The sequence below is a fragment of the Melitaea cinxia genome, chromosome 20 (genome assembly GCF_905220565.1).
Source record: "Melitaea cinxia chromosome 20, ilMelCinx1.1, whole genome shotgun sequence".
Lineage (NCBI taxonomy): Eukaryota > Metazoa > Arthropoda > Insecta > Lepidoptera > Nymphalidae > Melitaea > Melitaea cinxia.
Genome location: NC_059413.1, coordinates 5,259,766 through 5,285,785, shown reverse-complemented (window position 1 = coordinate 5,285,785; position 26,020 = coordinate 5,259,766). Strand labels below are relative to the sequence as shown.

The 26,020-nt window shown below is 32.3% G+C and overlaps 2 protein-coding genes across 2 annotated transcripts; both read right to left on the bottom strand.

Moving 5' to 3' along the window:
* Positions 1–2,250: 2,250 nt before the first annotated feature.
* On the bottom strand, positions 2,251–6,170 carry LOC123663464 (alpha-tocopherol transfer protein-like). The gene is made up of 4 exons (XM_045598143.1): positions 6,062–6,170; positions 5,346–5,477; positions 4,873–5,086; positions 2,251–2,535 (listed from the first exon to the last, which is right to left on the bottom strand). Exons 1-4 carry the CDS (start codon positions 6,116–6,118, stop codon positions 2,381–2,383), a joined length of 558 nt encoding a protein of 185 aa, XP_045454099.1. The 5' UTR covers positions 6,119–6,170; the 3' UTR covers positions 2,251–2,380.
* A 7,423-nt stretch (positions 6,171–13,593) lies between these two features.
* Positions 13,594–20,705, bottom strand: LOC123663471. The gene is made up of 5 exons (XM_045598149.1): positions 20,479–20,705; positions 20,008–20,110; positions 19,799–19,930; positions 17,955–19,708; positions 13,594–14,042 (listed from the first exon to the last, which is right to left on the bottom strand). Exons 2-5 carry the CDS (start codon positions 20,102–20,104, stop codon positions 13,770–13,772), a joined length of 2,256 nt encoding a protein of 751 aa, XP_045454105.1. The 5' UTR covers positions 20,105–20,110; positions 20,479–20,705; the 3' UTR covers positions 13,594–13,769.
* Positions 20,706–26,020: the final 5,315 nt, after the last annotated feature.

The window sequence follows — 26,020 nt, the reverse complement described above, 5'->3', positions numbered from 1 at the left end:
TCGCATTCTGTTTAATTCATTTAGTGCTTCATTATTGCAAGGCCCATCTTAAATATTGAGGTTGTATAGTGCACTGTATTTTTCTTGTCAAGCCCTTTTATTTGATACCCATATTGGTGGGATTGATAAAAAATTGTCATCAGACATTTGGTAGCGGCGGCCAGCTTAGATTTCAATTTTGCATAGTAAATTGTATTCTACTTGTTGAGACCTTTCATTTGATACCCATGTTGATGGGATTGATAAAACCTAAGTTATCCGCCATTTTATAGAGGCCGCCATCTTGGATTTTAATTTTATATAGTACATTGATTATACTGGTTGAGCACTTTCATTTGATACCCATATTGATGGGATCGATAAAACCTACGTTATCCGCCATTTTGTAGCGGCCGCCATCTTGGATTTCAATTTTTTATAGTATATTGTATTCTGCTTGTTGAGCCCTTTCATTTGATACCCATATTGATGGGATTAATAAAACATAAATTATCCGCCATTTTGTAGCGGCAGCCATCTTGAATTTATAATGATAATGAATAAACATAATTGTATTGTCACCAAAATCCAAAGTGTATACAAAATTTCAGATTAATCGGTTGACAGGAAGAGGGTGAAATTTGAATTACTAAATTTGACCCAAGAATAAAAAATAAAACAAACGGGGTGAGCTAAATAAAACCGTTTAAAAAAAGTATCTGTACCTTTTTTTCTAGAAATTACGATATTACTCTGTACATAAAGAGCGGAACGTAAAAATTGTTATTCTTAATATCTTCTAATTCTCTATTAATATATTCTATCTCTTATTATTATTTATTTTTATTATTCTCCTAGATTTAGACATAACTGGAATAGTTTCCGTCGAAACTACTGTTTTGCTTACCTGATTATTGAAATTGAATATAATAAAATGTAATAAGATATTTGTAAAATAATTTATTGACCAGGGTTTTAACTAAATAAAATATAATAATAATAAAAACACTAATTTTGTTATAAATAAGGTAGGTTTAAATTCAGCCTATTTTTATTATGAATTTGTATATAGTCTAGCTAATGGATATTTATATTTATACTAATATCTGTTTCTGGTCTAGCGTTTTTTCTTGCATCGCTCTTTCCTCAAATAAAGCTACTAATTTTGGAAGCGTGTATAAGCATTCTTAATTCTGACGTCTTTACATTCTTGTTAGAGAAACTTAACCATGGTAGGGTAAAAACTTTGAGTTCAAAATTGTTGTAGACTGAACATTGCTATTTTATGAAATAGGGGCTCTATTCTCTACCCAGCAATGGGGTAGCGGTATATTTTCATTTTGAATGTTAAGTTAAAGTAATTTTTTTGGTTTCGGACACAATATTTAAAAAAGGACTATATACCAGGGCAATAAAACGCTAAACTCACAAAAAACATAACGACTATATATATAATGTTTATCTTTATTTGTGTATAACAAATAAATAACATAAATTATAATTACGTTAAGTATTTAATTAAAAAGGTATAATTTACATATATACAATCAACACTAAATGGTACATTGAATTATATCTACCTAGTAATAAATTATTTATTTGGACCAAATACTTTTACAAACTCTTAGCCCGAACAACTGCGTCACAGTCTGCACACACGCAATGTATGGAATAAAAAAAATGTGAATTAAATTCCATTGATATACCATTAAAAAAAATAAGTCTGAATTGTAAATGTGCTCTAGAATAAGTATATATTAGTTAGTAGGTTACTAATCATGTATTACTGCAGATTACTCCTCAATAAACTATTAAAGGCTCGTAGGAAAAAATGTGGGCATTTGAAAAAATCGTGAGAAACAACTGACGCTAACGCTCAGTGACGCTAAGAGTGACGTTTTGAGCTGTTTAAGTGAGATGAGAGCGGGTTTACTCCCCGCATATGACAAACATTTGTATTGGCCATAAAGCTGTTTGCCATGGTCTGGGTGTTTGGGCAGTCCTTGTGGGGAGACCCACAAAGAGTGCCCATCGTGCCCCGGAGGGCACATTAAGCCGTCGGTCCCGGTTGTTATCGTGTACACCTGATAGCGATCGTTACTCACAGTAACGACATATATATGCCAACCCGCATTGGAGCAGCGTGGTGGATTAAGCTCTGATCCTTTTGCTATATGGGGAAAGAGGCATATGCCCAGTAGTGGGATATTACAGGCTGAAGCGTAAGTGAGATGTAGGTGTGAAAGTACTGATACGAATAGAAAACGTTAATTTGTGTTTTGATTTTACAGATTTATTACTTAATTCATCATAATTCGGTTTATTTAATTGAAAACTTTACTTTTCAATACCATGGCAATCGATCTTAAGAGGGTTCATCATTCCACCGTTCCATTTTTCATTAGTCGAAATTTAATTGTTTAAAAGAACCGGGCATACCCATATACTCTTCATTAAACTTAAGGCTACTTCGTTTAGTTTCGTTAGCCACCATCTTACTTGACTGTTCTATTACGCGTCTTCCTGTCTCACTTTTAATGAACTCTTTCAAATGTTCTGTAAATATAATAAATTTATAGATAAATGAGTCGTATTTTAAACATTATTTTTTTATAGTATAAGGAGTTGTGATTTTAATAGTGAGTTTTATTAAAAATAGATATGCTATTGTCACCAAAATAAGAGTTTGTTTACAATATTTAAATAAATTTTCCATTGTTTTTTATTTTTTTTTATTCAACAAGGTCGGCAAACAAGCGTATGGCTCATCTGATGATAAGGGATTACCGCAACTAGATGTCTGCAACTCCAGAAGCATCGCAAACGCGTTGCGGAGGGTCCGCAACGCGTTTGCGATGCCGATTTCCTCTAGGAGCTCTGCTCACCATAGGAACACAACACTACTTAAAAGCGGAAGACCGCTTAAACTGCTACACTTAAATAACAATTTAGCTATGATCTTCTGTAAAGTTAAGGTACTTCCCCAGTCGGGCTACTTCCGATTTTGTGCATTATATTCCCTGCTATGCCCTACATTACCATAGATTTACCATTATTGTACTTTTCTCTATTTCATATTTCTCACTTTGTATAATTATCCGCTCCATTTAATTATTGGTTTTATAGTTAACGTCAATTAATCGAAAACATTTTTTTTGGTTCAATCATTTGTTTTTTCTCTACATCATATTTTAATTTAGATACACATTTTGTATGTTTTTTATTTTATTTTTTTATTTATTAATTCTTAATATACACCAAAATACAGACACATATAAAGGAAGATACAATACAAGATTTACAAAGGCGATCTTATCGCTAAATAACGATTTCTTCCAGATAACCTTTGGGTACTGGACACGATACAGTAGCAGCGGTTAGAAGTGTGCACAGTCATATTAAAGAGGAAAAATCAATGATAAATAACGTATAGTATAACTTAGAAAACTAACTGTTTGTATATATTTCTAATGACGCCGCGTTGGCGCAACGGTCACAGCCATGGATTGTACCTGTTGCGCTGGCGGTTGCGGGTTCGACCCCCACACATGACAAACATTTGTATTGGCAATACATGGTGTTTGCCGTGGTCTGGGTGTTTGTGCAGTCCTTGTGGGTCTCCCCACCGTGCCTCGGAGAGCACGTTAAGCCGTCGGTCCCGGTTGTTATCATATACACCTGATAGCGATCGTTACTCATAGTAGGGAATATATCCGCCAACCCGCATTGGAGCAGCGTGGTGGATTAAGCTCTGATCCTTCTCGTACATGGGGAAAGAGGCCTATGCCCAGTAGTGGGATATTACAGGCTGAAACTTATATATTTCTAATACGATTCTGACAATATTTTGTTGTGTAACTAATAAATAAAAAAAAGTTTAGACAAAAAAATCATAGCATTAAAATGTAGAAATAATAACCTTTTTTTTTAATAATTTTAATAGCATATTTTTCTAATGTTTCTCCAGTCTTCTTATCAACTATAACAACTTCCTTTATTTATACGTTCATAAAAAAATCTTGTCTGTAATTAAAAATATAGGTATTTGGGAGAGTGTTGAGGGTTTGAGGAACAGGGTGCAAAGGTCCTTCATCCCCCATTGAAAAGGGAGGCTCCGACCAGATGGGTGTTGTGTCTGGTGGGCTACTGCCCCCTACGGTTGTTGTCGGGTTCTTGTATATATTTTCAGATTAGGATTACTTTTTAATATCAAGATGTAGGACACGTCAGTTTTTAAATCATATGTGCGAGATAGATGTCGCTACAGGTAATTTTTCAAATTGCATATAGAAATTCCGTAAAAGTTGATTATTTATTTGATCATATATTTTGTATTTATTTGTTCTTATCGTGAAATTATAGATATATTTTTAGCCTACGAAAGTCTATTGAGTTCTTTTTAGTATGTCTCATTCGTGAAAATGAACTGTTTAATTTTATTTATATCTATACTAATAATATGAAACGAAATATTTATAAGATTTTTATTTGTTTGTAAAAGTTAAACTCAAAATTACTGGACCCATTTAAAAATATTCTGCAGGAGAATGGTACATTATTACTCTATATTGTAATAAAAGATAAAACCAACCGAAATCTATTTTTTTTTTTATATTAATTTTGATGATATCGAGATTAAAATTAGTCGAAGGAACATATCTCAAAACATATTTTTTCCGTCATTACACAACAAATAGTAAACCCCTTCAACGTGTCTATCTGGTAGTCCGTCCTCGATAAGCTAAACCACTCTTGAAATAAATTTACCAGAAAGGGTACGACTTATTAAGATTTTGTTGATTTTCTTAAAAATTATAATAACTACTAAAATTACATCTACCGTACTTATAGTACTATAGAAAATACTAAATTAAACGTATGAAGTATACTAACTTGAAATGTCTTGACAACTCATTTCCTCACCACCATAATCTTCAGGGAGGACTTCTTTAGAAATATGTTTATAGAGATCTTCGTAGGTACTATGGACGTGAATCCTTTTTGCAATTTTTTCTTTCAAAACTAAGTTAAATATGGCAATAATCTTATTAATGAATGGTGGAGCATTTATAAAATGTAATCCTTTTACTCTTGCTTTGTAAGAGTCCTGAAAATAAACGACAGTTTTAATTTTTAAAATATATATGTATGTATATTACATTTCATACAATAAAACAAACGGCAAAAGCAGTGTGGGATGTCCTCCGGCCCGCTGGACCAACGATCTACGTAAGATTGCCTGGATGAAAATTGCGGACAACCAGTATGTCTGGCGCGAACTTGGGGAGGCATATGTCCAGCAATCGATTGCAATAGGCTGACTGATTGAAACAATAAAAAGACAAAAATAACATTAAAGTCGTTACCGTGAATACAACTTCAATTTTCCTTAAAACTATAGGGTTGAGTTTTGTTACTGCACTCGCTTTTAGGTGTTTCATATCCCATACGAGATGATGAGCAAACGTGTATTCGTAAAGCATCCTCATTTGAATTAACTAGAAATAATAATAAAACATTAAAATAGAACCGCCGACTATTATCATTTACTATAATTATTGTTATTTCATTTTAATATACGAAGTATAATATAGAAATATATGTAAAAAAAATGTTTTGTATCAATAAATCATAACAAAGTTACAGTATCCTTAACTTACACTATTTTTATGTAATTCATAAACATTCCAATCAACCTAGATAAATTAATACACAAGATAACCTTACGATAATCGCTTACGATAACGCTTAAAAAAATTTAAGTAAATATTTTTTTTACTTATTTATTATGACATACAACAAAGTAAAGTTATCAGCATAATGACTATAAATATATACAAACTATTAATTACAGTTCTAAACTATACTGTACAAAAATATCTCCAAATTTAAATAAAATTCTGGATAGTAAATTAGTTTAATTATTTTTTAGGTTAGTTCACTTAAATAATAGTACATAAAAACTAACAAATGAAAAGGAATTAATAAGTGTAAAAAGGGAAAAGATATATAAAGATTTAGGTGATGAATAATAATAAGAAGTGCCTTCTACCTTCCCTTGATAAATAGAAATATAACTTACAAAACAACAAAACCTGGCGACCTCTACCACATTAATATCCTCAAAGTTTTTATTCATTAATCGTAATACAAAAATCCTGGTACAATCTTTAGGATTGATTTTCGGCAAAGGTGCTAGAATCCTAAAAAGATTTTCTTAAAATTAAACATCAATTTCAATATAAAAAAGATAATAAAATTATCGAGTTATTTCTTTATAATTTTTTTACCAATTTACAACGTGTACCTACATATTATCCAAAAAAGTGTCAAGCTCATTAAAAATTGTATTTGTATCAAATGAAAAAAATTCCGGTAGCATTCCTCTGACAGTTAGTACTTTGTCAATTACGGCTTTTGTCTTTTCAATTGACCCTCTTCCTAAAATATGAAAACGCTCCAACATATCACGTGCTGAAAAAATACTCTATTGTACACACATTTTGAATAGATTTTATTTAAGTTGTAATCTATATATTATGTTAGTCAAAATCAAAATCAAAAACAGCTTTATTCAAATGGGCTCCAAGAGAACTTTCGAATCGTCATTTTACAAATTAAAACTTTAAAAATCAATTATGGTATTTGTAGAAGTAAAGCTACCACCGATTCAGAATGTAGATTCTGCAGAGAAGAATCGGCAAGAAACTCTGCAGTTACTCTTTTGAAAAATAATATATAAACTGTGTTTTAGTACAAAATTAGAAACATGTTGCATAAAATACAGCGTCAATAAGTGTACACATCTTTATCAATTTCGATATATGTAATCTTGCACCGAGTAATAAGCTTTATCTATTAATATATTTTTTTAATAGCACCCTTAAATTTATGTTGAGACAATTCCAAAATCGTTTGTGGTATTTTATTATACATGCGAATACCATGACTTAGAAAGGAAAAGTTTACTTTGCGCAGTCGAAAACTTGGAGTTAAATTTTGTTATTCCTTCTCGTGTATACAAAGCGATTATTACTATTTATTTCAAAACAATGAATATTTTGGTAAATATACATAATATTGTTATAAATATACTGCGACGCGATCGTTAATATGTCTACCTTTTGGAAAACATTCCGTAGGGAGACTCGAGCTTCAAGATCGTAAATGCCGCGAATAGCCCTTTTTTGCAAAATAAATAGAGTCTTAATATCTACAGCATTACCCCACAGTAACAGGCCGTAAGACATAACACTATGGAAATAGTTAAAATATGCTAAGCGTGCAGTTGCAACGTCGGTCAAGTGTCGTACTTTTCTATCTGCGAATGCTGCGAAGCTGAGTCTACCATTCAAGGATGACAAATGGGAATTCTATTTTTTATGCTTATCAAATGAAAGGATTTGCTAAAAATATCAGACTGGGAAACCTCTCTAGTGATGATTAAAAATAAAACATAAACTAAAAGTAAAAACGCTTTTAAAACAATTTTTTATTTTAAATACGTTAAAAAGAACCCAATACACATTTATATGATATTTAAATTAACAAATAACTTATAACACTCAACGAACAAATATTTTTCACTTCAAAACTATAGTTATTCATTCAAAATACGTGTGTATTTATAATATATTTTTACTACATTTAATACGTTATCACACTAATCACTTATACGTCACTTTTCGAGCAGCAAAAGCCGCACAATAATTAAACAATAACTGTTTCTTCACTTTTACAAATTATCGTATTTATAGGACAACAATCCCGCCAATACATGACGACGATGGCGTCTGACCAATCAGAAAATTAACATTAACTATTCGGAATATGGTGTCTCCATCTTTATGCTCTTCCGGTACTTCAACAAAAAATAATCAGAATAAGAAAATTTAAATGATAGCAGTATTTATTGTTTAACTACCCTGCAAAACAGATAACAAAGATAGTGACTGACTAATCGTAAATTAACAGATCTAAACCATTCTGGTCCAACCATTGGCGTCACCACCTTTGTACTATTTCGGTAATAAGCGAATAAACAACAAGAGTAATATCGACATCAAATCCAATATATTAATAATTGTCAGAATTATAAACTTAAATGCTACCAATTAGGAAAGCAACCTAATACATGCGTTTATAGGTAACAGCCGATTCCTATAGCTAAATATCTTTTTGATAAACAGACATGGAAATAATACATATATAAATATACAAATATAAAATCCAGACTCAGGCGGGAAGCAAACCACAACCCGCGGAGCAGAAAGCAGGGCAACTACAAAGTGCACTAACGGGCTAGTCAAAAGCTTGTCACGATATTTACATCACCTTTGCACATAAACAAGGAAATTAATAATAAAAAATAATAAACACCTCACACTCAACGGTCGCCAATAAGATTTCCTACTGTATCGGCGGTCCGGAAACACACACAATTCACAAGCACAAACAACCAGACAACGACAAACATCTATATGGCCAAGACACATGTTTGTCGTGTGCGGGGATCAAACCCACGACCGCCAGCGCAACAGTTAGTGCTGTGACCGCTGCGCCAACAGGTCGTATTTTATTAATTAAGTAACTTGATCTGATTGATTTTAATTTTAATTTTTTTTAAAAGTAAACAATAAATAAATAAATATCTACTTACACACACGGTCGTCTGTTCCTAAAGGAAGCGAGTTAATGCTTGTGTTATAGGTAACAGCCGACTGGTATAGCTACATTTTTTTTTCGATAAACATACTTATAAATAATACACATATAAATATATAAATAAATATTTATATTATACCCAGATTCGGGTTGGAAATCGAACCCACAACCCTCGGAGCAGAAAGCAGGGTCACTATAAACTGCGCCATCGGGCTAGTCAAATAAATATGAAAACTTAAATCTCGCGAAATGTGCGTAAATCTACTCGAGGTAACCATCAAAAAATCTTTTAAAAAAAGAGTAATGTTTTACGACATACTTATATAGGGTAATGCTTCAACCAAATGTTCTTGTTTCTTGAACCACTCTTCAATTATATCCAAATTTTCGTTTATTATCTTAACATCTAGATTATATGATTGTCGAACTGTCTTCATTTCATCTTGAGTCACTTGAAACAAGGGATGATATGATGTGGATTCCATTTTCTGCAATCATGTAAACAATTCGTAATAGTTAGTATCTCACTTTGTAATATCTTCGAATGGGAACACGTTTTATTATAAATTGCTTAAGTTATTGGGTTAACAGCGTTGTAAATATGTTCAAGGTCGGTAAGGCACTTATAATTATAATCAATATATATAAAAATGAATATTGCTAAGCTCATCGACTCGAGAATCTCTCAACCAATTCGGCTAATTTATTTTTTGTATGTTCCTCAAGGCCCACGGAAGTTTTTAGTATTAAAAAAAAATTAAAAAAAAGTAATTTAGTATTTAATATTAACTTATGACAGAACGAAGTCTGTCTGGGCAGCTAGTAAGATATAAAGCAAGATTAAGCGCAAACAACGGACCTGGTTATTATAAATATGTTCGAAATTAATTTAAATATTTAAGTCATTTGAGTATTATAATTTCCATACAAAAGATTTAAACAAACAATGTACAAGAAGATCGTTTTATTAACTACACAATTCGTTAATAATACTACGTAAATTTAAAAGTAACCTGCGACCACTACTCACTTATAAAATTGACCCAGATACATAAACCAGATAGATCTGGTTACCTTGATATGGACACCTTGAACCTTGTCCGTTGTACCTTGGTCATAACGGGTAAAAATCGAAAAAAAAACACTCATAATATTAGTTATAATTACTTAATTATATTAGGATTTGCAAACAATAATAATAAAAGAACGACCGCTCTGACGTAGTGGTGCGAGTAATAGCCTAAAACACCGACGGCTTACGGGTTCATTCTCGCTCGGGATGGATATTTATATTTGTCCTAATATTATTTTCCGATTTGGATTTCTGTGCTTATGGGTCACCCCACTGTACTTTAGAGAGCACGTTAGGCCAACGGACCCAGTTGTTATCATAAATACCTGATAGCAATCGTTACTCATAGTAGGGAATATATCCGCCAACCCATAGTGGAGCAGCATGGTGGCTTGACCTCCAATCGTTTTGAAGTAATATACATGAAAAAAAAAATTGTCGAATTGAGAACCTCCTCCTTTTTTGGAATGTTTCTTAAAGATACTGAATTTAAAAAAATGATTGTTCTAGCTACTGCCCAAGGTACAACAAGTTCCTCTACATACATAAAAGCGGCCGGCCGGCAATTATGTGCTGCAGAAGCGTGTTTTCAATGCACGTTGTTTTCTTCCAAGCGACCAGCTGATATGACCTGTTAATATTGTATAATATATATTAATATTGTTGTATCTGTTGTCGCGACTCCATCTACGTGGTAACCACTCTAACTTGAATTGTACTAGAAAATTCGAATTATATTTGTTTTATTTACCGATGCATAAATAACATCCTGCCGTTTTTTTATTAACAAAAGCTATTGGTTATTTTCCACAACACTTTATGACACAAAATAACATTGTGGATGTTGATAATCAATTTAATTTAAAATCTGGTCGTACTTAAGTCAATATATTATAGACTAGCTGTATCCGCGACTTCGTCCGCGTGGAATTTAACAAACGTTATTGTTCAGTTCACAGAGTAATAAAATAAATAAATTTCTAACATAAAATTATATTAGCTATCTGCCAGTGAAATTCCCGGCAAAATCGGTGCAGCTGTTTGAGATATTAGCTGAAACAAACAGCCAGACAGACAAACAAAAATTGTAAAAAAAAAGGTTTTGGTATACGTATGGTGTATGTATGTGTATATGTTATTTTAATATTATACAAACAGACACTCCAATTTTATTAGTTTGTACAAATAATAGGTAGAGGTATAAGTAATTAGGGCGAGGAAAGCGAGCAGTAACAATATTCTACTTATCATACATCTTTGTAGTACACTTTACGAAAAAACTGTTAAATATTCAGGTTTAAACTTTAACATCTTAATTTCTCCCTCTCTTAAAAAAATTGTGGAAAAAAGTACACATAGCAATGCAGCAAGCAGTACAAATAGCAATGTTATTATACTACAAAACGCCATCTGCTGTTAAGGAAACCCCAACTAGACCTAACTGTACTGTTAATACTACGCAATATGCTACTAAAGTTAAAATTGAATATCGATCGAAATCAAAAGGGTATTTAGATCGACTGTCTAAATAGGCACAAAAAACTTTACTAGTCTAAGAAAAATATTAATACCATATCAAATGGCAAATAAACGAATCAAATAGCGGCATCCATCGGCGAGATGGCGTCGTCTATCAGAACCTTATTGGGTTCCCATAGATGGCGTTATGAGAAAAGTAACGAGGTCATTCGTTCAGTAGATTTTACTTCTCATATTTTTTTCATACCAGGGGCCTTATATGTAAATCCGTACTTAACAAATAAACTCCAAAAATAAATATAAATAAATAATTATTAATCATTAAATTTATTTTAAGGAAAACACATCTACGTTTCCGTATTTTTTTTCTTTCAAGGCAAGGTCGCTTGCTGGCAGATTTGTGTATTGTTTTGGAGAAATTAATCAGTTGCCATCTAGAAATGATGATAAATGATGTGAAAATGGCCTAACAATGACAAAAGTAAAATAAAATTGTTTGTTATGAATGTTATCAAAAAATGTTTTCTTTCTTTTGCCATAATTAAAATAAAACAAACCTCAGCGAGTTTTTTTTTAAATATACTTTAATTATACTGTTTCCAAACAGTGTCGTGTTCCTGGTGGTGAGTAAGTTGACTAAAGCTCTGAGGAAATTGGCGACAGGGTCGCCAAAACACTTGTGATACTTCTGGTGTTACAGACATCTATAAGCTATAGTAATCGCTTACCATCCGGTAAGCCGTACGCTTGTTTCCCGATATAGTTATATATTAAAAAACGTTACAACGAGATAATGCTTCAATATGTTCAAACTAAAATATTTAATCCATCCACATAACAAGAATATAAACTATGCGCGTAGATTTAAGAGGCAAAAAAACTGCCTATGACTTACCCCCGTGTATTACATAATTTTAGCAGATCCCTTTTCCCGTTAAAATGTATCCTATCACTCACTCACTACTACTATTACTACTGCCTACTAGTCTTTAAGTGATGACGTAGTAGTCTTTTAGTAGTAAAGGGATTTTTGAAATCCCTCTTATATTGTTTTAGTTTCAGCAGTACAAAACGAGTATAAATACACAAAAAATAAAAAATTTCCTCTTTGTAATATTAGTATAAATAATATTGTAAGATATTTATGATGAAACCGACTGACCTGTCTACACGGCTAACAAATTCGACGGCTCGAGCGCAACTAATCTTTGCAAATTGTTTATTCATTCTATATTATTTTTATTATTAATCCTATAATTATCTTGTTGTTAGAATAAATTTAATTAGCGCATAAATCATTTACAAAACTGGCAATAAAAAAAATTTAAAGTATTCGTGTATGTGTGTGTTTGTATATAATTATGTAAGTATATGTGTGATGCCTATTGGCGCAACGGTCGCAGAACTGGTTTGTGGCTGTTGCGCTGGCAACCCCGCACGTGACAAACATTTGTATTGGCCACACAGATGTTTGCTGTGGTCTGAGTGTTTGTGCAGTCCTTGTGGGTCTCCCTGCCGTGTCTCGGAGAGCACGTTAAGCCGTCGGTCCCGATTGTTATCATGTAAGCCTGATAGCGATCGTTACTCATAGTAGGGAATATATCCACCAACCCGCATTAGAGCAGCGTGGTGGATTAAGCTCTGACCCTTCTCCTACATGAGGAAAAAGGCCTATGCCCAGCAGTAGTATATTAGGGCTGAAGCGAAGCGTAAATTTTATTTCTATTAGAAACAAATATCCTACAAATATCCCTCAAATAGCCTTACGATCTCAGTGACTTTTTTTCATACCAAATAAATTTAGCTAAATAAACTAAGTCCTAATTTTTTACTATTTACAGTCTTTCAGAAAAACACGTTTTCTAACTTACTATTTCAGACATCTTTCCAGTACACAGGTGATTTTAATTTTATCTAAATAGTAAATACGGTTAATTAGTACGTACGCTTATTATATTTCCACACCAAGAAAAATATTAAGATTTTCTGTACGATTAGTCAACATTAATTTGTTTTTAGCCGACTTCAAAAAAAGGAGGTTACTCGATTCGGCCGTATATCGCTCATTTGCAACAAGGACGACATTTCTTAAAAAACATCATTTTACAGGAGAGCAATTTTATAGTTTCAAGTTAAAATTATACCTTAATTATTGATTTTTTATGTTACTTATTTAGACAAAAATGTAGTGTGGTTAGTATAGTTTTTTGTTAAAATATTTAATCTTACGTAGAAAGCGCACAAAACATACTGTGCTATTTTTTCCGCAGCAGGGTAATACTTATGTCGTTGTTGCTGATAAATATATAAATATTTTTGTAATATTTAGACTTATGACATTACACTCAAAAATAACTTTAAATTTGAGGTAAACTTAAAGTAATATTAACAAAATAATATGATATTGAAAAAACTTTATTAATATATTAATCAAAAGTGAACTACAACACAGTCATATTAAAATCTTTATAAAAAGAAACAGTGGTTATCATAAAATAAGTATTAACAATTATAATTAGAAATAATTCAAAACAACTATTAAAATACTGTTAGAATCATAATATTGCCCTAAACTCTACAAAGAATTGTAAAACCGGGCATAGAACTGTGGAATTAAGTTTTTATTTAATAAATCTAACAAATCTGCTTTTTTTCTGTCCGATATGCCTGGTTTACAATCATAAGCTTTCTTGACGTTTACGTCAATCCTTTTCTTCTTTCTGATAATTTCTGCTTTTTTAAATTCTTCTTCTCCGTAAGAGTTCTTGTAAAATAATATGCGTGGGTTATCCTTTTCAATCTTCAAAATTTTTATATTTCCAATCTTAACTGAATTTCCTTCTTCGTCCTTTACTTTTACCTTTAAACTCAAGTTACCCTCTTTTCAACTACTGCTGTTATTACTTTTCTACGATTACCCTCTTTTGTGTTAAGTTCATTAAATAGTGTCAGTGTCGGATGTCTATGTTAGTGTTACTTTATTTAAATAATAAAAACAATTTAAGTTTATGTCACATTTTTCAATAGACTAAATTTCATATTCTAAGCGGAATTTTTTTTAATTTACCTTTTTATGTTTTATGTTATTTCTTGGTATTTTTTTTTTCTTTTATTTTTTTTTTAAACGTTTTGCTTCTGTTTATAATTTTAACAAACATCCGACTTAAATGTGTGTAAACTAGCATTATTGTTGTATATTTTATTTAGATCTCACTTTCCTTATTGCTGGCGAGTGGGGGGGACATGATATAAGAACAATTATCAATATTTTATAGGCGATTTACTTATTTTATTTTAATTTATTTTTTTTGCTGTTTTTTTTTAAAATATACTATTTATACTTTATTATTTATATTATACAATATGTCATTAGACGACAGCTTCGATGACTCTTTTCAGTCCATTTCTTCTGACGAATTGAATAGTGACGGTAGCTTTCATAGTATTCCTCCTTCTCTGAGTGATTCCCTCGAATGCTACCTCAATGACGTTGGGTGTAATTTAAATATTATTCATATTAACGCTCAGAGTATTCCAGCCCATTTTCCTGACATGTTATCCTCTTTCCAGAATAAACATTTACACGCTATTCTAGTGTCTGAAACGTGGTTGAAACCTTGTCTGCCTTCAATGTCCTATTCTCTTCCTGGTTTCCACTTGATTCGTAATGATCGTATTTATCGACCAGGCGGTGGTGTTGCCATCTACCTTAGATCCCATATTCCATTTTCTATTGTAAGTTTTTCTCAAAATCATAATGATGGTGAACCAGAGCACCTTCTCATTGAGGTTACCCTTTCTCACACAAAGTTACTTTTGGGTGTGTATTATAGTCCTACAAAAAACGTTGACTACTTCCTATCTTTTGAAAATTTACTCGACTCTTTTACTCCACTTTATGGTCATACTGTGATAATGGGTGACTTCAATACGTGCCTGCTGAAAAACGATGCGCGATCTTTGCGTTTGACTGCAGCTGTCAATGGTTCAAACCTAAATATACTTCCTCTTTCTGCAACTCACTGTTTTCCAAATTGCATTCCTTCTTTGCTCGACCTAATTATTGTCTCTTCTACTGATCATGTTGTGAAACATGGTCAATGCCCTGCACTTGCTTTCTCATATCACGATCTTCTATTTCTCTCTTATAAAATCAAACCTCCAAAGGCAAAACCAAGTATTCTTCTTCAGCGCAACTTTAGTGGAATGAACTTGGATCGCTTGCGGGAAGACGCTGCTAAGATCGACTGGTTGGCAGCGGTGAATGGTAGACCAGTTGATGAACAAATCGACATACTTAACTCCTTAATAACTCAACTGTACGATATTCATGCACCAATCAGACGAATCCGAATAAAACATTTACCAGCACCTTGGATTACTCCTGAAATAAAAACTTTACAACAGAGGAAAAACTTGGCAAAAGCAAAATATAGGTCGAATCCAACTGAAGAAAACAATTCAATTTATAAAAAGTATCGGAATCGATGCAACAAGTTGTGTAGAGATACACATCGACGGCATATTCACAAATCTATAGTGGAAGATAGTAACACATCCAGAGTCTGGAAATTTTTAAAATCTCTTGGAGTTGGCAAAATACTCAATGCAAACATACAATCTAATGCTATCGATCTCAATCAACTAAACAATCACTTTTGCTCTTCTGATGCTATTGATTATGCAACTAAGTTAAATACTATTAACCTTCTTTCAGCTAGTTTAGCTCCGACATCATCCTCATTTTCCTTTCTTCAACTAACCGAATGTGATATTAGGAAAAATATTTTAGCTATAAAATCTGATGCTGTTGGCTGTGATAGTATTAGCCGTAAAATGATTATTCCTATTATTGATTATCTGACTCCAATTTTAACTTCAATTTTCAATAACTCCATTGTGACCAGTACATTCCCCTCTTCCTGGAAAGATGCCCAAATCATTCCTCTCCCGAAAAAAAGCAATGCTTCTTCACTTGGTGATTATCGTCCTATCTCCATTCTCCCATTCCTATCTAAAGTTCTAGAACGTCTTTTATATCATCAGCTTGAATTTTTTCTTTGTTCAAACAACCTTTTGAATCCATTCCAATCGGGTTTTAGAACTGGTCACAGTACAACTACTGCTTTGGTTAAGATTACTGATGACATCAGATTGGCTATGGATAACCAGGAACTTACTGTATTGACATTGCTTGACTTCAGTAATGCTTTCAATACGGTAGATTACGACATATTACTGGCTGTTCTTAAATCTCTCAATTTATCTCCATCAGTGATTAAGTGGTTTCATAGTTATTTAAATGGTCGTCGTCAGCGTATTAAAGTCCAAGACTCGTGCTCTGAATGGCTAACCGTGAATGCCGGTGTACCTCAAGGCGGCGTTTTATCGCCTCTACTATTTTCAATATTTATCAATAATATAACTTCTCGTATAACTTCTCGCTACCATTTGTACGCTGACGATCTCCAGATTTATGCTCACTCCAAACTAACTGATATTCCTTCTACAATTAGTTCATTGAATTCAGACTTAAATGAAATTGTTAACTGGAGTAATTCTTTTGGATTGAAAGTAAACCCTGTGAAAAGTCAGGCTATTATTATTGGTAGCTCTCGTTTGGTTCGTCGCTTAGATGAATCACTTCTGCCACCTATTATTTTTAACAACAATATCATTCCTTACAGTACAGAAGTAAAAAATTTAGGCATCATTTTTGACCGAAATTTAGCTTGGAATTCACAAGTAAAGGAACTAAGCCGTAAGATGTTTTGTGCGATCAGTTCTTTGCGCAGGTTACGAAATATTTTATCTATCCCCACAAAGATTGTGTTAGCAAAAACGATCCTTCTACCTATCCTTGATTACGCCGACACCTGCTATCTTGACCTAAGGGAAGACCAACTTAATAAACTCGAGCGGATTCAAAATCTCTCTATTCGGTTTATTTTTGGGTTAAGGAAATATGACCACATCTCTGATTTTCGAAAGCAACTCGGGTGGCTCCCAATTAAGTTCCGCCGAAATACTCACTCTCTATCGCTTCTCTACTGTTCACTGTTCAATCCGAAGACGCCTTGCTACTTAAAAGAACGCTTTGAATTATTATCGAATTCTCACGATCGGTCTCTCCGCTCTGATAGTAACCTCCTTCTTAAAATTCCATCTCATTCTTCTTCATTTTACTCTAACTCATTCTCTGTCCAAGCGGCCCGACTATGGAATTCTTTACCCGTAAGTATACGGCGTGCACAATCATTAGAGTCATTTAAGAGCCATTTGAAAGACCATTACTTAAAGTTGCTATAATATCGTTACTGATTTGGTGCTATATTTCTCTTGTACTCTGTCGTTTATATTTATAATATCTATTAGTTGTTTATATTGTATGTATGTATGTATGTATGAATCTATGTATGTATGTATGTATGTATGTATATGTATGTTTATGTACGTACTCTTATGTATATGTAGTTTCATGCCTGTAATTATATCTATTCAAGTGTATGTATAGTTATATAATTATATGTGTTTACATATATTATTTTAAAGTACACCTCTATGCCGCTTTATTCTTATTCATGTCCTTTTTCTAAAGGTTGTCTGGAAGAGATCGCTCTTTAGCGATAAGACCGCCTTTTGTACATTCCTTTTTTGTTATTACTATTATTATTTCTCACTTGTTTCCTTTCCTTTTATGTTATTTGTATTGTTTTTGGTTGTACAATAAAGTATATTTGTATTTGTATTTGTATTTGTCCTTCGTCAAATTGACTCCCATTTGGGTGCATGCATCTTTCCAATCAACAAAATCTTCTGTGCACATCTCATTCACATGAAATGGTTCAGGGTTTTTTCTAGCCATTTTTATAGCACCGATAAAGGCTTCTGGTGTGTACATTGGTCCAGCTTTTAGCAGTTTTTTTACTTGTCTTTCTATTAGTGAATGAGCTGCATCACCCTCGTTTTGGGTATGCCCTTTTATAAGATATTTATGTGTAATCGTTTGGAGGTTAGGGAACTTTTGTAATGCGAATAAATATATTGCAATAATTGTCTTGTTTTTTTGCTGGCCTGCGCAATTGTCTGAGTAAAAGACAATGTCAAGACTCTTATCACTATTGAGTAACGAAATCTGTTCTAGATACTTGTATACGCAAGTTCCTAAGTCATTCACACCTCTATTAGCACTGGACTCGTCCCAAACAAAACATTCTACTTTGTTTGTTTTTAAATCGCAAATTGTAAAATTAAATACATTTAACTTACATTTATAATAAAAGACTGATACATCACCTTTGGGGCATTGAAATACAGCCTGAAGATCATAGACCGCTGTTACAATATTTTCATTTAATTTGTCTTTTGCCTTCTCTGCGCGACATAGTTCTTTTTCCTTCAGATGTTTATCATGTTCTTCTTTTAGGTTTTCTTTATTATCAGAGTTTTCAAAGGCAGCACACACATCACACATATCCTTTTTTGGGCTAAAAAAAGATATATTAAATTCTTGAGTAAATATTTTGTAAAAAAGGACATAATTGCCGAAAGGTAAATTTTTTTTTTGTTGAATTGCCACATAGTCTTTGTGAATGTCGGCTATATTTTTACTTCCATCTATGAAAACTCTGCTTGTATTGGATCTTGTATAGTGAGACTCGATTTTTGGTATCGCATCTATGTATTCACGAATGCCATTTTTGATTGCTTCGTCAACCCGCGGATGTTTGTCGTGTTTACCGCGCTTGTCATCAGCCAATAGACAATTTGCCACTTGATCTTCTTTTTCTAAAACGGTGCGAATTGGCCGGTCATTAATACCTAAGGTGTTCTTAAAGAATATTTTACAAACTCTCACTGATTTATCGGGTAACTTAAAATGAAATGCGTGATTCTTATTACGAGGTTTTCTTATTCCTCCTTCACGAATGTAACGATATTTTGGTGTAATGATTGACATACTCTTTGAAATGTATTCCCATTGTTTTTTGTTATCACCTAACGCCCAGTAGTTCTTAAATAATAACATCCTTTCATCTTCAGATAGTTTAGATTTACATTGTAAACGACATTTATCTCCGCACGGTTCTTTAATTTTTCTTTCTTCTTTTATTTTATTGCTAGCACTTTTATAAGCTTTACCAGTATTTCGCAGCATTTTGTTTACATTTCTCTTCCAATTTTCTTCATTCCTTTTGCGTTTTCTTCCTTTTTTTGCCTTCGGACTTGCAGGAGATGAAGCTTTGATACTATTTTCTATTGAAGTTGATGACAATGGGTTTACGCTATCGAAATTAGTTGCAGTGTAATTCTTATTTCTCTGTTCAACTAGCGACTCAGGACTACGCTGGTAAGGGAGAGGAGGGGGTTCAGAAAGAGTTATGAGTCTATCTGCCGTTGAAGTAGATGGTAATGGAGTTGAACACTCAATTGTCTCTATGAACTCAGCACGTTTCTGCTGAAAAAGTTGCTCAGGTGGAATATACATCGGATCTTTGACAGAATCATCACTATCTGCAAAATAAATGTAAACATAATAAGTATTTAATTTTAGATCTTCGTAAGCAAATGCAATTCACTACAGTAACATAACAAAACACTAACCTTCAATAAACGTTTCATCTGATGAGTCTGAATCAGCTGATGAATTTGAATTAGGTGACGAGCTGCAAGAAGAACTACTCTCATTAGGTAAACTTTTCACCTCGTATGATGTTTGGTTAGCTTTTTCATCGCCTGAAAAGTAATAGGTTAGTTTTATAATAGATACGCGAAGAACAAATATAATTACAAAAGAAACCAAAAGCACATACTGGTATCATTAGGCGTAACCTCTTCAATGGGTGAATTATTATGCTTGTCAATCAATGCCAAAATTCTTTTGCCTCTTGAGGTATGTGGAAACACCATTGTCGACTAAAAAATATGCAAGAAAAGTGCTATAAAATTAATACATAAATAAGAAAACGTGTCTCGAATTATCTTCTAAAACGTTTTATTACAAAATGTTGCTAAGTTTTACCATAAATAATGCAAATTATTTTAAATTGTAATGGCATAAGTGTAGATATATTTTTTTGAAATATTAATTAATTTTTTTCTTTGTTAACAAAAACGTCATAACTCGTTATAATACTCCAATGGTTGTTAATTTTCTCAGCGATATCGTCATAACACGAAATATGCGTATACTGAATTATTGAAATATAATCAGCACTAACGACTTATTTATACTAAACACATTATTCTTGTAAATTGTATTAAAATCATTTTCATTAACTTACCGGCAATAACGTTATTACGTAAAAAATGACGTTCTTCAAGAGCACAAGTACAACCTGCCGCTCGCACTGTTACAACACCACTAAAATAATGTCGATGTTGTCCCAAGTCGCCGAAACGAAAGGGACAATACTATAACGGCACAAACGCGAATATCTGCGCTCTCTGTCTTACTGGACAGCTTAGAGAAATGACGTTCTTACAGTAAATTGAGCGCATTTATTCCTACACAACTGTATTGTTAACTAAAAAATCATAAATTTTGAGAAATGTCTATCTTGTCGCAAATGAGCGATATTTTTTTATGTATGTTCGGGGATAACTCCGTCGTTTATGAACCGATTTTGATAATTTTTTTTTTGTTTGAAAGGAAATATCCCTAGTTTGGTATCGTGATAAGGGGACCAGGATCTGATGATAAGATCTCAAGGAAATCGAGGGAAACTCTCGAAAATCCGCATAACTTTTTACTGGATGTAATGATTTTAATGATTTTTAATTTAATCGAAATCCAATGCTTATCATGTGGTTACATTAAAATTTCATCGAGATTTGATTACAACTTTTGGAGTAATCTTTGATAATGCGTATTTACTTGACTATTTTTTCGTCTACCTACGTTGTATTACTTGTCGATATAATTGAAGTCGATTTTTCTTCGTTTGCCTGCAAACACGATTATAAAGAGCCAAGTAGACCTGTAGAAACGAGCTAACTGGATATTTGCTCATGCAAATTTTTGTCCAATACTCTGTAAGCAAAATTAATAAATATATTTTAATTTTAAACGAAACTCTCTTGTTTTACATACGCTGAAATTTGTATGTTATTCTTCAATAATTAATTTCTTAATAAAGATAATTTTAATTATATAGCATGCTTAATTGTAGTTTTGTTTACATTAATTTTAAAATATAAAATGTCGTCATACGAACGTTTTCACCACGGTTCATTATGACATATTCATTTCTGACGCTTTCATAATGAATTAATATGAAAATATTAATTAGGTATGATCGGCCGGCCCCAGCTCCGCTTAAGTTTTTTCCGGGTCCCTAATAAAAAAATAAAAAAAGTTATAACCTATGTTCATCGCGGATAATGTAGAAGCCTAATGGTGAAAGAATTTTTCAAATCAGTCCAATAGTTTCGGAGCCTATTTAATTAATGTAAAGAAACCTGACCTCTTGATAATATTAGTGAATACACAAAAAAACAACAAACGAATTTCGTGCAGTCATTTGGAAGCTATGCGTGTGCATATTATTTAGCTATTCATGTTTACATACGGTTACTTTTCCATTAAAAACGTTTTATGTCGATAAAGGTTTAAACTTATTTTTTTTTGTATTTTGATTGGGACCTAAGTTCGCTGACTAAGTTTCATTAAAGTTTTCAGCTAGTCTTTTATTAATTTCACACTTGGTAAGTTGCCTGTCTCGGCTCGACATCGAGCAAGAAATGAAAATTAAATGCGCCGAGCGCCGCATAGTAATGGAGTGGCAATTTTGGTAATAAATTGTGTTACCGCAGCGAAATTGCTAGCGTTCATTGAAAGATAGTTGAAAGCTACGTTTATGTGGACGGATTTCTTGTGAATTTTGTTGCAGTAATGTGTTATGTATTTTAGAATCCATCGAATAGCCATATTATACAAAGTGTTACTGTTGCCCGTAGACGCTTGCAACACCCAAATCATCGCGAACGCTTGCCAACCTTCCTCTGACCTTTCCAGAAGCTCTGGCTACTTTAATTAACATAGGAACACAATACTGCATGGGAGCAGTGCTTTAGCTATGATATTTGGTAAAATTGAGGTAATTTCCCAGTCGAGCTGCTCCAGATTTGGAGCAGGAAATTTTCTATTGTGACGTACTTCAATGAAAGTCATGTATCACTTTATGAGGCCACGTTGTCGCAATGGAAACTGCACTGACTGTTGCGGTTCCGCCGCTGGTTCGATACCCGCTCATGATAGACATTTGTACTGGCCATATAGATGTTTGCCGTGGTCTGAGCGTTTGTGGTTGTTTATTGTGTGTGAGTCTTTATGTGTATGTGTTTCTAGTACTTGGTTAATGAGACCTTGAAAATGGGAACAAAATCAGTGCCACGTGGTTGCTTTGCCGATAAGGTTTCAATAAACATTTTAGTAGACTCGTCGAATAGGCTTGAGGCAGTGTGTATGGTAGTACGAGACGTATACTCATCACGAGACTACAGAATAGCAATCTGTTAAGATTTTGTAAAAAGCTTTGTTCAAGAACAATTAAAAGGACTAGATATCTTTTTTTTTTTTTTATTTGTTCAAAAACACATACTTAACACTTATTCATAAGCCTGTTGCGATAGCTCACAAGCCTTACTTATCTTATCATGACAAGCCGCGTCGCATGGCATATATTTATACCGTACCGTACCCATATTATACCAATAATTACGATAATTACTAAGTTTTGTTACTATTTAAATCTTCAAGATTTTAAGCAATGGAAAATTAAATTTACAATCTCAGTATGAATCAGTATTCAAGGAATGTTTTTGATTCAATCGTATGTCTCAGCTGTTTTCGACATCATTCTGCAGAATATTCGAACTGTCTACAGGTAGAAGTTTTATTAAATAAGCGGTAACTTTAGAAGCTTCGTGGATTGAAATTTCAAGTCTGACTAAAATAGTTTTTGTTAAAATAGGTACGAAATGTTGATTTATTGAAATTTATCGTTTTTAACATAGTGTCAGCGTTAGTTGTTTTACACGATTTCACTTTCCATATATTTCTCATAATACGGGCACTATATCGTTCGTTTCTTAAGGATTAAACTAGCTTGTTGTTGATTGTTCGCTTGAACCGAATATAAAAATCATCATATCAAAAATTTCGCTCTAGCGGGTACATCGTTGCATAGCTTAATTGGCTAGAGCGCCGACACGTTCAGTCGGAGACGCGGGCTCGAACCCCGCTGGAGCGGTCAATTTTTGATATGATATTCAAAAATGATTAAACTAGCTACTAATTCACAAAATTTTCATACGCTTACTTTGATACCGTTTTAACATGGATGAAATTACTAACATTAAGGAAAAGGTAAATAAATGAATATATACAATTTTGTAGAAATTATTAACTTTTATGAGTGTAAAATATGATAGAATACGAGAGAAAAAGGCATTGTGAATTTTATATCGTTCGAATTTCTTTAATATCGTTGACGAAATAAAATATATCAAAAACTCCCTTACCGTTTGATCATAGGTGTGTCAAAGTTATAAGAAAATATAATAATAATAAGAACCTTGTTGTGTGGTTGAGATTTAACATCGGTGATGAATAATCATGAAGATTTTTTGGTGTTTTATTCTTATTGCTCAAATGTCATGATTGTGCTTTTACATTTTTTTATAATATGGACGTTTTCATAATAACTCAAAAATAATTGTTACTTAATCAATATCAAGTTCTCCGTGGTATGTTTTAGGTGTAATGAGACCCGTATTAATAAAGTTTTAATGGTGATCATGAAATTATAACAGATCCATTATATACAGAAATTTCTGTCAGCGTATTTAAATTGGCAATTTAATTTGTCAACTTTACTGCACAATAAATTTATATAATTATTATCGACTAGTTAAGGTTTCAACAGGAGTCAACTATCTATATTTTTAAAATAATATCATATATTAATACGCTAAGGTTAAGATGTTTGCCTCCCTTTTTAGAAAAAAACCTCACACTTACTCCACATAAATTATACATCATTTTATGGATAATTGCTTCCGCTACCGATATCTATAACTAAAAATTTTATTAGCGGTTTTGTTTCTATAAATTAATTAATTTTTAAAATTATATATATATATATATATATATATATAATTTTAAAAATTATATTATATTTTTAAATTATAATTTTAAATATATATATATAATTTTAAAAATATATATATATATATACATTCAGACACAATACATAATTGCTGCTATCTGACGGCTTTAATTTTGAAACAACGTCAATATGATTGATGATTGGTAAATTTTTGTTCAATTTCAAATACTTCTTTGTAATTTTGTAAAGTGATGAAGATAATTATTATACTTATTTAGTGCGAATTATTTGCATGAGTATAGCTAGTTTTCCTCTAATTAATTATCTGGTAACGATTCTATATTAAAATGTATTCATTCTTTTCATCGTATGATACATAAACTTTTATCGTAATCAACAGAAGTTGCGGTCAAGCTTCTTAAAGGTATTCACTGACTTACGCATTGTAACATTTTCACAAAAAAATATTATTTCTCTTCAAGCAAATGAGTAATTTATTACCATGTAATACGGATGATTTTGGCTGTATAGCATTAGGATAATTGAACCTTCTGCGTTCTCATCTAAGACGGCGAAGTAAGATTAATCGTGTGAATGATGTAACACTATCAAGGATAGACAACCGAAACGGCAGTCTTCTTGTAGATAGGACGGTTTCTTGTAATTTAATATAAAAAGCTGTAAGGTGATGTTTTTGGATTAAATTGCCTTTACACGGTTTCATTATATTTTAATGAAATTGTAATTATTATATATTATTAGTAGGTACTAGCTGACCCCGCAAACGTTGTTTTGCCATATATGTTATTAACTCCCTTAATCCCCCGTCTTCTTATAACTTAGAGGTATGAAAAATAGATGGTGGCTGATTCTTGTACTTACGCGATATGCACGCAAAATTTCATAAAAATCAGTCTAACCGTTTCGGAGGTGTACGTTAACTAACATTGTGACACGAGAATTTTATGTATAAGATGATATAAATATTATTTGACTAGTTTTCCGCTCGCTACTCCATCGGCATGGATGACACCACGTAATCAAATTATTCGTTCTGTTTTCTCTTATATTACTTAGCACTAATGTCCAATTCTCCTGTGTCCAATTTTTGAAATTGTTTTATGGCCAGTTTCAATACTCTATCTATCTCTAAATTTGCTTACTAGCGATAGATTTTTGACACAATTTATATGGAGTTAACGTCAAAATTCTATCTCTAGTAAGCAAATTTAGAGATAGATAGAGTATTGAAACTGGCCATTAATAGTTTTTGATTTGATCACTTATAAACATTCAAAAATACAAAATTTAACATCTTTGTAATTATAGTATCAGGATTAATTAATAAATGTTATCACCGTTTCTCTTAAATAATAACATACTTTTAAAATATACACTTTATAATGTTCTGAGAAAAACATTTTTTTTTTTTTGTTAATATTGTTGGCTCACAGAAAATAAATCTATAAATTTCAATAACTTACTTGTATTATATAACTTAACTTATTATAATAAATCTTCAACAGAGTATAAAATATCTGAGTTTGAAACGTCTTACAGTTCTAATGTAAACAATAAAATTTTGACTTTACTACCTGATTAAGTTGACAAGTAACATTTGGCCCCTTTTTTTCAGGCAAGGTCAACTATACCACTTACATAATAATGGAACTCAGCTTCAGTTTAAATATGTTTCCAGGATACGGCAATTTTT

Excerpts from the sequence above, each read along its gene's own strand:
- LOC123663464 (XM_045598143.1), bottom strand. The coding sequence starts at position 6,118 with ATGAATAAAAACTTTGAGGATATTAATGTGGTAGAGGTCGCCAGGTTT. Across the intron at positions 5,087-5,345 it reads AAATTGAAGTTGTATTCACG|GACTCTTACAAAGCAAGAGT; the intron begins GTAACGACTTTA and ends GTTTATTTTCAG. Across the intron at positions 2,536-4,872 it reads GAGTTGTCAAGACATTTCAA|AACATTTGAAAGAGTTCATT; the intron begins GTTAGTATACTT and ends TTATATTTACAG.
- LOC123663471 (XM_045598149.1), bottom strand. The coding sequence starts at position 20,104 with ATGGTGTTTCCACATACCTCAAGAGGCAAAAGAATTTTGGCATTGATT. Across the intron at positions 19,709-19,798 it reads AGATGAAACGTTTATTGAAG|ATAGTGATGATTCTGTCAAA; the intron begins GTTAGTGTTTTG and ends TTTATTTTGCAG. Across the intron at positions 14,043-17,954 it reads TGGGAGTCAATTTGACGAAG|GACGAAGAAGGAAATTCAGT; the intron begins GACAAATACAAA and ends GTAAAAGTAAAG.